This window comes from Electrophorus electricus, chromosome 7, assembly GCF_041902795.1.
Source record: "Electrophorus electricus isolate QZ-2024a chromosome 7, ASM4190279v1, whole genome shotgun sequence".
Taxonomy (NCBI): domain Eukaryota; kingdom Metazoa; phylum Chordata; class Actinopteri; order Gymnotiformes; family Gymnotidae; genus Electrophorus; species Electrophorus electricus.
In genome coordinates this window covers 29,141,340-29,155,613 of record NC_137503.1, presented here as the reverse complement: position 1 = coordinate 29,155,613, position 14,274 = coordinate 29,141,340, and the positions used below count along the sequence as shown (strand labels likewise).

The following is a 14,274-nucleotide window of genomic DNA, read 5'->3' as shown; positions in this document are numbered from 1 at the left end:
GAAGGGTGGCTAACAAACCTTTGGAGAACACTGGGATTGTTTTTCTTTCCAGAGTCACTCACAAACTCACAAATCAGAATATAATTACAAGGCTGAAATGACATTTGAATTAAGCTGGTTAAACTAAAAACACATCACGTTTAAAACTGTATAACCATCCATCTTCCTTTCGATTAAAAGAAAGAGGTGGCTGTTATTAGTATTAGCTTTTATGAATCCTCCCCCCTAGGGTAGTCTTATTAAAATAATTAAAACACCATGTTTACACATCTCATACGCTTTATACGCTGGGAACTTTTTGCTTGCTCTCTACATTTATTGCTCCCTTTGTGTAAAGCGTTTACCGTGTTCATCTGGGCTGGATACATGGGTTTAGGTGTGCTTAGCTACTCTCCTACAGAGACCTGTAAAGCTCCACCGATTTTTGTCTAGTGCACTGAACATGATGCAGTGAAACAGGGTCAAAGCAAAGCACCCATTTTTTAAAATGTACTTATTTATTTATTATATTTTCTGGTTCTTGGGCTTGGTGTTTTTGCTGCATATCTGGATCTTATTTTAGATGACAAATTAATAAAAAATATGCATGTTGTTTTGGCATAGACAGTTGAATTTTCCCTCAACAGGGCATGGTTAGCAAATGTCAATAAATGGCTGGCTCAAAGGAACCTGAATTAAGTGTATTATAATTTAGAAGGGTGTCTCAAAGGCCATCTGGGAGTTTATTTATTAGTGAAGTCAGTTGTTCCTGAGCAGGAGACAACTGGAGAATGTGTGTAGGAGGTTTGTGAATGGTATACAGCTGTGGCTTGGTATATGTTGTGCTAAGTATGTGTGGGATGGTATATATGGACACATGAAACCTTTAAAGGGATATTTCCTGTGGAACACACACCAAATGCACATATTTGATCAGCAGAGCAGTGTATGTTGTTTCCTGATGACAATTCAAACATTTGGATTTTTGAAAGAACAGCACTACTGTTTTATGCATAATTAAACAATGTATTGGTTCCTTTTCAATTGTTATAATCCAAAAAAAAAACCACGACAAGCTAAATGACTTCTTCCAGTTATAAAAACGTTAAATGTTTTCAGTTAACATTCACTTCAAATTTAACACCATTTTCAAGCTGCTGACTGCAGTGCTAAAATAGACATGTTCTGTATTTTCTACAAAAACACAGTTTATGAAGGCTCAGTTAAGGCTCCAAAATGAATTAAGAGGAAACACACAAGGTCTGAGAATGTTGTGTTTTCAAACAGAGCTGCTTTGAAGTTCATTTTCTCATGTACAGGGCCTGCGGTTGCTAAAAATGTATGACAACTCGGGAAAGAAATTACAATATACTTCCAGGACCTCTGGGACATTTTTGCCAACTCGGGGTCTGTTATTAACAGTCCCGATCCAAACCAGTCCTATTTCTCTGAATCCCAAACAACAAAGCAAGAAGTATGCCCAGCTGCCAACTAAAAAACAAATGCTTCAGACTTCAAATTCCTGAGCCTCTATTGTCCAAAGCCCTTTGTTCTATTATCCCAGTTCCTGTGAAGAGTCATGGCACAAAAGCACTATAATATTCTTCTCACAAAATCTTGGTTTGAAATGATACATTGGTGCAACCGTTTGGACAGGTGGACTACTCTTAGGGATTTGCATTCACATAATCTTGGGAAACAGAAGGTAGATTGTAAAGTGTTGTCAGGTGTGATCTTTGTTCAATACATACAATGATCCTATAAGCTTTACAAAAACCCAAGACAGATATTAAAGTGCAGCTGTTCCATGTTGAAGTTTCATGTTAAAGATGTGGTTCTGTGGGTCCTCTGGGGTAATATAGGAGCTGAATTCCCTCTGTTTCCCCTTAGACACCGTGACAGGTAAACCTAAACTGCATGGGTAAAAAAAAAAAAAAAAACCTCCCCAATCACCCCCTCCTGCTTGCTTCAGGGCATCTTAGAAGCATCAAAAATACCAGGCGGCTGTTACTTCAAAGGCAATTACTGAACACAGCATCACAGTGCACGCTCACTCCTTCTTTTGTGTCTGCTACATATATGATTTCAGCCTTTGTGAACGGATGGGTAGGTGCACAAAACCCAGTGTGTCTGCGCCGGGATGCATTGCAGGTGCTGAGAGCGATTCGGGGGCATTCCCAGCAGAGCGCGTGACCCCCCCCTGCCGAGGGACACCGAGCCGGTTTGGTTAGGCGCGTGGGAGGAAGAGGAGGGGAGGAGGAAGAGGGGGTGCGAACGCTCCCCCAACACCCACACAGCAGCAGATGGGTGCTGTTTGATCCACAGGTGGGTCTCTTGTGACACAGCAGCACCGCAGCTCTGAGGCGCAAGCTGATCCGTGCGCCCTGTGACGGGCCGGCTCCGGTTTCAGCGACAGGCTCACGTGGGCGGCAGCAGCCGGACCCGGTGGCCAATGGGCTGATGTTCAGGTGTGCAGCCGATCCCTCACATTTCACACTTTCAACATTCATGGAGGTGCGCAGGGAGGTAATCTGAGCAAATTAGGAGATGACCCTTGCGGCATCCTGAAACCAAGTCTGCCCTTTTTCTGGTCAGTCATTTCCGCCTCTCACCATCCCTGCGCACTGCAGACTGTGCATAGGCAGTGACAGAACCACAGAGGGTTGGTTTTCCCTACATTATGACTAAGTGCGTTGATTAAATTTTCACTTCCTTTTGTCATGTTTCAGTTACTGGTATCTTTATTCTGAAAATGACCGGCCACTGGTAATGTTTATCTGTTTATCTTTATGTATGTAGCATTATGATTATAATTTGGACATAGGAAAGGAAATGTAATTAAGGAGTTATCATTCAAGTTAGTATTGCAAACAATAGCTACAGAAACCTCAACAAATTTAGTAGCAGGGGCTTGTGCAAATGATCAGTTTTTACAATGGTTTTCGGCAGCTTCTGTCAACTTTATGGAAATATTACCAAAAAACACAATGCTTCATAACAGATCAAGCAAATCAAATTAATAAAGTAAAGACTACTTTTCATTAAGGCTGCACACTATATAACTAAAACACATAATATCAAACTAAAAGCCAAAACACCTCAAATTACATATTTATTCCATTAGTTTCAGTATACTGATAGCAAACTGACAGATTCCAGGGACAGTTCCAGCCATCATTATCTATACATTCCTGTAAGAATTACATTTGCTTACCAGCTACAATTAAACTGCACTAAATAAATGTTCCTTTGGTATTTCTAGATGACTCTCTTCTCTCAGAATCCTTCACCGAGGACCTAAAGATTTTCCTCTCAGTTCAATTATCTATTGATGAGAAGGCTTCCCTCCACTGGTACTGCTGTGGAAAAAAGATGTCTGGTTTGCTTTTAAGATATCTCAAAAGCGAGGGTGTGTGGCGGGATGCAAGGAGGTTGTGCGTGCAACAGAAGCTGCCTTTCTCATTTTCGGCTTAGCTTCTCTCAATTACTGCACGTGGATATTTTGGAATGGGTCTGGATCCTGAGTCACCATCCTCTCTGCTTTCATAAAGCAGGAGTTTAGGTGGGTTCTCTCTCTCTTTCTCTCTCTCTCTGTCTCTCTCTCCAGTTTCTGTAAATGATAATTACCACCATAGGAGAATTGTCAATACTATGTTTTGATAGAAGGAAAATAAGGAATAAAATTTGCCCTAGAGAGACGGTGTGCGTCTGGCCACATGTGCTGACAATTATTCCACACCCATCTGTAAAGTTACAAAGAATGTTTTCTAGCTAATTAAATCCAAATCTTTCATAGTGAAACCTGAATGAATCTAATGTGTGCATGTGTGTGTGTGTTTTCTGCATTGTGTTGTATATTTGTGCATTCAAAAGAAAAGGCTACTGTGTATACAGAGATTTTCAAAGACTAGGCTGAGAACTGTGATTTTTCGGAGATCCTTGACATAGAACTGAAATGATAAATAAAAATAACATTTTCTTTTAATTCAGCATGACATTAATTTAAAGCCATCTACTTCGTTCTATCACATATCAATATCTATATTTTTTCCTGATATGTGACATCCAGTTGTACATTTAATAGTGATTAATTTTGTGGTGCAGAATGGACTCAAATGTACCCTGGATGCTGAAATGCTTTGACCTTTGATTAGAGGTCATGCGGCCCTGCACAGTTTCCAACACTTGCACATGCCATAATGGAGGCGTCTTCACGTTCTCCAGGCACCGGGACTTCCGCCCCACTGCTCCCATCCTCCTGCGCTCGCAGAGACGTGCAAGGGGACCATAGGTTAACGTGCTAATAGGGGGGTGCTGATTGCTACAAGTGCCTCTCTGGCTGTGGCCCCGCTCGGGGAAGTGCGCGGCACGTGCGGCTCCCAGGGAAGGCCCCGCACAGCTGCGTTTGCAAACTACACATTTGGACTTATTCAGAAGTGCTCTGAAACATTTCTCTTGGAAGGATATGTGAGCCCATAGATCAAGCAGAATGAATGGGCTTTCATGCTTTTTGCTGGTCTGACATGAACAAGTCATATTTCTTCACACACAATGGAGATTTGTGCTGTTTTTATCTCAGGGCAGGGTTTGCATTTTAGTCCCTTAATAGTTTTCATATTTTGAGGCACTTTCTTTGAAACCTTGCTTGTGACTTGTTTGAAATTAAACAGAATCCCTCTAACAGTGCTTTACGATGTACGTGTTTAATGCTGCATTTATTTGATTACACATTTTTGTCTTTGGAGTAAACAATAAATCTGATGCAACACTCCAAACGGCTGAGAGTTTCAGAAATAAACTGGCCCCTGTGCAAGACATGGATTCTCAATATGTTCAAAACCCAGAATCTTTAGGGATGCTCATACATCATGGGACACTTCTTCTCCAGAAATGTTTGGTGCATTAGAGAGATGCTGATGAGTTTTCCCAGCTAAAACATCCTGTGTGTTTCACTGACTCTAGATCATCTTTCACCAGGCTGTGGGGTGTGAGGGCCGTTCTGCTACAGAGGTGCTCACACAGGCGCTAATCCAGCAGGCGATGTCAAACATTCCTGTATTCATTTCCATATCACGCTCCTTTTTCCTTCCTAGTCCGACTGCTTGTCTGAGACTGCGTGCGGCATGCTGACTGAATGTTTACGCTTGACAGAAATGTCTTTTGAGGCCCCCTTTTTTCACTTCATGAGTGTAGCCTTAGTTGTACAAACAGGTTGGTCATTTGCAAATATTTGCAAATACATATGAACAAGCTCTTTGACAGGACAGCAGATATTTATATGCCGCATGGTGTAGTGTAGGTAATGTTAATTCATATTTGGTCCTTCGACCTCTATGTAATCCCTGAACTCTGGCCCCACAGAGAGCAGCTACAGACCACATACATTTTTTCCAGAAAACATTTCAACTTATTGAGCACTTACCCCAGAAGAAATTTTGCTGGCAGGGTGTCACTGAGCTGAAGAGGCTGTTGGATGCCATTGTTGCCACGATCGGTCACTCCGCAGACAAATTTAGTTTCTCTATGGTTTTGATGACCTTTGAGGTGTCCTCAGCTAGGAGTGCGCATCATGCCAGGAGAAAAGGCAAAAGAAAAAAAAACATCCACAAGAATTGTGTTTTCGTATCAACTATTTTCATGACCACAAGTAATGACCAGGTCTGGCTTTAAAAAAAAAATAAAAAAAATGTCCCCTTATTGGAGAGGATGGAGCCAAGCTTGCTGCATTGAAGAGTGTGGTTGAAGCGTACTTACTGGCTGGTGTGGTCCGTAAGCCCAAGGCTGACCTGCAACAATTAACCATTTACGTGCCGCGGGGAGCACCATAGAAAAATCCTGAGCCGAACTTCTGTGGTTCTGTGGTTGCTTGGGAGGCGAGCAGAGCCTTCACACAAGCCCAAAAAGACACGAGCTTTAAAAATCTCTGTTTTTTTTCCCTCCCTTCAAAACTCTGTCACTGGAGAGGCATGGTCACATGCTCGTGACATCACCGAAGCACCAGAGTTGAGTGGGCCAGCTTAGTGCTGTGGCTTTTGCCTCTTTATCCTCTCCCCCTTCTCGCTCACCCACTCTGTTTTTCTTCTTGTGGAGACGCGTGGTTCGGCAACTCTTCCTGGCACTCAGGGGAAGCTGTGTGGAGGGAGGGGTGTGGGTGATGGAACTCGTCAGCTCCCCTGAGTCATAGGGGGGGGGCGGGGTGATGATAGGGGCGGGGCGTGGAGGGCACGTGTGAGTGCTAAGCAACCTCAGCCTCCCACAGCGCACGGAGCACAGGGGTGGCGGTCCGAGCGTTTGCTGCTTTCCCTGCGTCTCCTTCACTCATGTTTTATGTGCTGGCGGCAGGCATGCTGCAGCCTGTCGCTGCTGTCATGTCAGAGGTGTTGCGAGGCCAGCAGGCTGGACGGCAGTTAGGGTGGCCCGCCTGCTACATGGTGTGGAGGCGGCTGGAACAGCCAGTAGCATTATCCTTCACGTCACTCTTTTCGTGTTTCTGTTGCTTAATTTATATGGGACTTCTTGGAGCTTCTGCTAGGGTGAAGGATGAGAGGGTGCAGATCTGTGCATGTGTGTTTTTTTGTAGGAGCCTGTTTCTCAATTCTGTAACTGGTTCTCACTACAAGATACAAGAGGTGAACCATGCTGGGGAGTGAATGACACATACCTGCCTAGGCTGTGGGGGTGAGATAGACAGGAGGATGATGGGAGGGTGGAAAAGCCACCAAAGAACCACTATCCACTCGGCTGACTCATCAGGTTCACACGCCACATTGAAAACTCCTGCTGGGGCTTGGGGCGGCTCTATAATCACTGGTTGCAGGCATTTGTTTTTACAGATGAAACATGCAGGCATTCAAGCAGCATCTCCCCTTTGGAATGTACGGAATGTGCTGTAGTTTTTTCCCTGTACATAGATTTAGCCAATTAGAATGTAAGAAGGTGTAAAGAACACTTAAAACTTGTTTGGTGGGCTACAATGCACCTTTAATTGATTTAATTCACCTTTAATTTGTTGTTTAGATTTTTTTTACAATTTGTTTGTTTAAGTTTCTTACTATTGATCACAATATATATTAAATTCTTAGAATAACCACTAACATAAAGATTGATAAATAAGCTCAAGATGAGTCTTGTGAGTACTGGAGAAAATCATTATGAACTCCTTTGTGTGTTTTCAAAACCTAAGCTACACCCACATCACAAATATTTCCCATAAGCTTGGATATTTGATTTGTCATACGATCACTTTGAAGGCAGCTTTGAGCATGCAGTTCTTTGGGTGTGACCGTTTACCAGGAGCACATTAACATGTAAAGGGATCCTCCCATTCTCATATCAACATTTATGTCATCTATTTTAATGATCACTTTGTGCCCTAGTATAGGCATGGTGTTAACTGGCATCTAGATGTTTGCTAACATTTGTTTGTTTGTTTGTTTTCTTGGGGAAGGGGGCAGTGCTCTGTTTGTAATCCATGCTTGTGCTACATGAAGGCCACTAAATCCTTGTCATCATGACTTTTGAAAACAGAGTACAGACAAACCGAGGTTTAGTTTTAGATTTAGTTTTAATTGACGTTCACCACGTGGTAATAGTTTTGTTAGCCTCATCAGCAAGCTAAGGGCTGTGAGTTCAAAGTAGGCTAGGTGCAGATTTGGCTAAACACTCACTCACTCACACTGTACCTGTGACTGTGCATTGCTCCGATTTCATCATAAGTCTTCCATGTTTAGATCTACCATGTTACAGTCACTAGTTAGCACGATAAAATAAGTGTGACATTAAGTGCTCTGATTGAATGCTGAAGTATATAGGCCATCCTCTATAGAAAATCGACTGAAATATTTTAATGAGCATTTTATGTGCTCTCATACACAGACGTGTGTGTACATGTGTGTGTGTGTGTGTGTGTGTGCGTGCTTGTATACTGGATTGCATATGAATTCCTCATAACTTTAAAGTATTAAATCCCACTTGGCAGAGCATAACACAGAAATGAATAGACGAAAAGGCAGGTACAGCGATTTATTTTAACAGGCTACATCTGCAAAACGCCAGGCTAGTTTACACTGTGGTGGCCTCTGAATTACCATGCTTTCATAGGAAACAAACCCCACTTGTAATCAGTTTCTGTTGGCAGGCAGCACATCAACTGCAGTGACAAACAGGCAGCAGTGCTTAAGGTGGGAATCGACAGTGCTAACCAAAAGACTTGTGAAACCTTGTAGAGTTCACCTCTGTAAAGTCTACAGCACATCCAGGCTAAAAGAAACTCGAGACGTGAGGTAATATTTCCACAAGGATGTTTACATTCAGCGAGAATTGTTCAGTATGGTCTGTAAGGTATAATTTGAATGAAAGTAGATATTTTTCCTTAGCAGTCCGACGGTGAGCCTCCATCTTCCAGTGACCTTGAGGGCCTTTCTTGTGGTGTCTGGTAGACTGTTTTTGGAGTTGCAGCTTGGAAGGAAAATAAAATCACCCTCAGAATAGGCTGAGGGGGGAAATGTTTAATATCGAATGGCACAATTTCAAGCACAACATACATTAAAAATAACTCGGAGTAGAAATTAAATCAAAATTTTAAAACATACGCACACATGCACACACATGCACACAAAAGATGTAAAAGCATACTGCAGCGACATTATTTTGCTAAAGAAGATATTTCAGGTTGGTGGCTTAACCACTAAAAGTTCTCATTTTTGCCATTTTGAGGATTGCATCCAGGGTAAACACAAGTCTACCTACACAGCAGTTCAAACCAGCAGAGCTTCTCGGGAACTGGAGTGATGATTTCCAAACCTTTCCCCTCACATGTTTAATCCTTTGGTTAAGAGCAGAAGGATCATAAGATGTATGTAGTGTTTGCTGAGTATACAGTCCTCAACTCCATACTCTTTTCGTATAAGATGACTGTGGTTCTTGATACATTGTTCACATTTGTATTACTGACTCCTGTCCACCTTTGACTGTACGTGACTCCGAGTTTGAGACATTTCAGACATTTACTTTGGGAGGCATTTTCTTACATTACTTTGTGATCTAGTTTGACTTAAGTCCCATATTCGAGTGTACTGGTCCATCTATAGAACAGTGCTGTTTATTGGAGGGTATCGATGCCCGCATACAGACAACCGCCATGACAGTAAGCCTGACTGTGGTCTCCAGAGGACTCCCATGGCTCTTACATGCTACTGCTGGAAATGTTGTAGCAGTTTTGATCTGGTACCCTCTAAGCTCAGACACCATCTGCAAGTGCAAAAAAATGAAAAGATGGCAGTTGTCATGTTATTAATTATATTATCACCTGCAGTGTATACAGTCTAATGTAGTCTAGCTAGATAGATGAACATGTGAGTGAAACAAATGTAAGCTAACTTATACTTCGGTAAGGACCACGCCTTCTATCTGAAAGGCACTACACACAATATTCCTGCTGAAAGACTGCATCTGAAGCAAACAAAAGCGCATGAATTACTTCAGCGACGAGCCTTTAAGTAAGTGTGATCTACACAGCACAGTGAACAATCGAGTGAACAAAAAGGGCCTTGTCTGCCCCACGTCTTTTGGCAAGGCTCATGTGACAGTTAATTGGCACCCTCACATGATGTTACAGGGGAAGCAGAATGACTCCCATTTCAGTCCGTCATAATACAATGATACACATAACCCATTGCTTTACTACAGTGAGAAACTTTAGAAAGATGGATGAGGGTATGGATCTTATATTGCTGGGATTAGTCCCAGGATCGCCAGCCACTGCATTTCTTAAATGACATTCAGGAATAGAAGTGACTGCTGATGAATTGCACATATATGTCGATGATGTATTTATTTATTTATCTATTTATTTATCTGAACCTTTCCTCGAATGTGTAGGAATATTGCAGTTGACTTAACATTACAATAGGCCAAACTAATGCACCATATCTGGCATACTGGAACATTTAGTTTTATATATAGCAATTTTATAGCTAAATGAAACAGCTGAAAGTGATTTAAAAGGTAAAAGAAGACTTAAAAACATTTAATTGGTTATGTATTTAATTATGTGTCTATTTATTTGTTTATTATATGTGTGGTGGGGAGTTAAAGTACTTTAGCTGACAGATATTGATGTAATTAGCATATCTGACAAACTTTGACACATGAAGAAAAAAGCCTAGCTTGTCACACAGTCATGCACTTTGGCTTTTTTAAAATGAGTATTATTAATCTATAATATGTATATATTTTGCCCAGGTCCAGCTAATTCTTAATATTTACACAAAGACAACTTTTATTAGAATTCTGCTTAAACGGGAGGAAAGCTATGTGTCAAAAATGACTCATGACAGCTGGATCTCATTTTGCTTTGTGTAATTGTGGCTTCACCATAGCATTATTAAAGGCATATCACCAGTGGATAGAGGAGAGTTTACAGTGACTAAAACATCCAATTAAATTCAGTTAAAAATTATGTTTACCAAATGTGTAAGAATATGGTCTAGAATAAAAAAGGTTTTAGTAGACTAAGCAGTCACCATTAAAGGGAGGAACAGTACATTTAGGTTTTGTTTACTAATTACACAATGAAGAGGAGTAAGTACTGTGCAGTGCTAGAGCACACTTATTGGTGTTTAGATGTGACACTATAGCCATGGTGTCTACTGCTAAATTCAGTGGTTTTGTACCACTAAACCTGCACTCACCCAGTATCAAAAACAGGAATATGACCATTTGGTCAAAGCCTTGGTATCTGTCTTTTCCCCATCAAGAGTATTATGGTGGAAAACAGTGATTAGGCAGACCTATGTTTGTTACAGCAAACACCACAGGTTCATGAGTTCCCCCTATATTTAATATGGTTGTATGTACTGGAGCGATCCCTAATTTTAAAGAGGTTAGTCATGGTTAAATGGTGTCTGCCAGATCCTCAAAAGCCATGTGTGTATCTGAAATGAACATTTTTCAATTAGTGGAAAACTATGAGACATGAAACTCTCTGAATCTGATCGCGTCTAAGAACAGAGTTGCCTGTGCAATTTGCTCTCTGAGTTTGGGGGACACTACTGATTTTAGGAGCTTGTTTTTGGATGCATTGATTATGAGGCAGTAGAAAAGCATGGAACTTCTTCGACTTAGCAAAGAGCAATTAAGGAGATGGAGAGGAATGTATTTGATATTAGAGATAAAAGATTTCACAGAGCAGAGACACACAGATTTGAAGGAAACCTGGTGTGATATGTTCAGACTTGCATGAAATTCTGCCCTGTAATGATTTATGACAGTACCTTGGAAAGGCCTATCAGATAAAATAATTTACTGTATGCATACCATTTATTGTCAAGTCTGTCTACTGAATAAAAAAACATGTGAATAACAGTTAGCGATCAAGCTCTGCGTGTTTGCGAGCGTGTGTAGATGCAGTATATACGTTGCTAATATAAGTAATGTTAAGATGTGAAGGTCAATCAGTGGCACCAAGAAGAGACAGAAGACACTGAAAACAAAATGCAGCCATCATTATTTAAGTCATAATGAAAAATAAAGGCAAACTTGTATTGAATTAACAACATGAAACACTTTTTATAGTGCTATATCTTTGTTAAACAAACAGTTGAAAACATTTAAAATCACTGGATAAAGGATGGAAAGCTTTGCTAACAAGTGTTACCTTTTTTATCTGAAGTAATTTAAGCCAGATGCTATCTGTAGCTGCAGAGCTATCTTACACAGCAGTTAGTGGGTATTTTGGCATATTCCTCTATACAAAACGTATTATGTATAATTTTGGGATGTCTTGCATGAATGACCTCCTTCAGATCATGCCACAGCATTTCAATGGGATCCTAACTTGGCTGTCCTAAAATACAGAATTTCTTTTGCCTGAATCACTGTTGTTGATTTAGTCCTGTGTTTTGGATTATTGTCATGTTGCATGACCCAACCTCTTTTAAACTCTGATCACAGACACAACGTTCCTCTATAGAACTTTCTCATACAGCTTGGAATTTGCTGGTCTTTCAATTATTGCTATCCAGGCCCCAAAGCAGAAAAACTACCCCAAAGTGCTACTTTCTCTTCGTTATGCTTCTGTGGTTATATTAAGTTGTGATTGTAGGTGGTACAGTATTTTATATGCAGTGTATTCAAATATAACACTGTTTACTTTTACCAAAAAACATTTAGGTTTTGTCTCATCTGTTCACATAAAATAACATTGCTCTAGTAAGGATCTGGAATATCTGTAACAAATCTGAGACAGACAGCATATTTTTTGCAGAGTAGTGGTTCTCTCTGTGGTAAACTTAACTTTGAGTGCCACTTTTGTTCAGTGTTCCTTCTGGTAGCTTCATGAACACAGATATTACCAAGTGCGAATTATCATCCTAGGCATCTTTGACACTATGCACCAAAACATTGCTAAGCTGTTAAGAGTATAAAACCAAAACTGTGCATTTTTAATTCAATTCTATTTTATTGTATTTATGTAGTGCTTTTAACAACAGATATTATCTCAAAGCAGCTTTACAAGAATCCAGGTGTTCTATGGTAAGGCGGGTCCAGCCTACACCTGAAATGCCTGGAATCCAATTTCTTTCTTTTAACAAGGTGATTTTCCTAAAAGTTCACATCCTTTTACATTTAATGATCTTGATTAATTAAATTATAAGATCAATATAGATATTGCTATATAAAATGTTATGAATATTGCTTATTAAATAATATGTTTTTTAAATTATTTTTAATATAATTACCTGGAAGAAGATCAGCTCACATTTTAGAAGCCATTCATACAGAAATCTATGTAATTCAAAACAGGTTTGGTTACATTACAGATATTAATTCTTGATTCAGATTTTTTTTTTTTTCTGCAATCTTTTTGAAGTGACTTTTTACATGCATGTTTTCAGGCTGCTGAAATAAATCATTTTATTATAAATAAACACATAGCCTGGAACAGCCCAAGTGCTCACATGTAGAAAAACAACAACATCACATGCATGAATGCATATATGATCAAAAACCAAAATCAAAACCAAACAAACAAACAAACAAACAAATGTTCATCGGTGAAATTGTGAAATGAATGAAGCAACAGAACAAGCCTTCATTCCAGAGACTGTGCTGCAGATGCTGGCTGACATTCTCAGGTGTTGAGAATAAGGGCGAGAAGGTGAGAAAAGCACCACTATTTCTGTGGAAGTGCACAGAGTAGTGTGGGTGTAGGAGGGGAGGCGTGTAGGAGGGGAGGTGTGCACTGCTGAGGCGTGAGTGTGGACAGTGATACATGACTGTGCACTCAAGCATGATGTACGGAAGCCTGTGAGTCCAAACCTGATAGCCCACAGTTGGATTGCGTTGTCAGGGACTGGATGTGTCGAATTTAGGAGCACATTTTAGAGCAGCCCAAACCTCAGATGGAAAGATCATGCTAATGTGCACCAAGTGCTGTGATCAAATTCAATCTGTATCACAAATAGAAAGAGGGATTTGGGCCGTTCGATCATGTGAACAGATAGTGGATATGTATAGCTTTGAAATCAAACAGATATGCCCATACACGTGATAGATGTCAAGTTACATAAACATTTTTTTTTTTAATTTCGTCCATTTTCCATGTCAAAAATACATCTTTTCTGAAAACTGAATTTAGTTTTATATAGGTCAAATAGCATGGAAAATCTAATCTAGGAATGGAAATAATAATAAAAGATGAATAACTCAATATCCCGTCATAATGGTTTTAGTGACGCATTCTAGCGCAAAGCATTAGACTTGTAAAGCTCGAAAATGCTCTTCGTGCCTGAGGACACCCAGACATCATGATTACGGGTTTAAGTTTCAGCCATGCAGGCATCTCTTCTGTGTGCTGCTAATAGTGTAAATACCTGCATGAGACAACTGCTATGTGCTTCTGCAATGCAGGAGCCTGAAATATGAAGAATACGCACTGGGCATACTGGTGCTTGTCACATTAGATTGAATTAGGAGTAAAACTCCACATTCATTTATGCAAAACCACTCTATGTAGAATGAAAGCCAGCTCTGTCACTGTGATTTATGGTTAACCCCAAAAGCATTGTGCAAGAGACATAGCAAACATTGAGCCAAATATTCATGTCGCCACGAAGGGGAATATTTTTTCTTCCTGAGTAAAGCTTGGATGTTGTTTTCATACACTTTTTCAGTAATCCATTTCTGTTGCTAAATGTTTGTGGACTAGTATTCTGCTAAATCACTGAAGACTGGGGTTCTACAGTTTACTGGCTAGACAGGCCTTATATTTGACCTCTTGCTTATATACTTTTT

At 40.3% G+C, this 14,274-nt stretch overlaps 1 protein-coding gene across 3 annotated transcripts in view; it reads right to left on the bottom strand.

The window, feature by feature from the left end:
- The window catches only part of runx2b (RUNX family transcription factor 2b), a 28,450-nt gene extending 22,399 nt beyond the window's left edge, over window positions 1-6,051 (bottom strand). For 2 of the 3 annotated variants that reach the window (XM_081718208.1, XM_081718207.1), the window contains exons 1-2: window positions 5,734-6,051; window positions 5,402-5,533 (exon numbers count right to left, since the gene is read on the bottom strand). In XM_081718208.1, coding sequence (XP_081574334.1) covers window positions 5,402-5,459 — 58 coding nt within the window. In that variant the 5' untranslated portion in view covers window positions 5,460-5,533; window positions 5,734-6,051. The remainder of the gene's footprint in view (window positions 1-5,401; window positions 5,534-5,733) is intronic. The other variant, XM_081718206.1, reaches the window with a different exon arrangement.
- Between the last annotated feature and the right edge of the window lie 8,223 nt (window positions 6,052-14,274).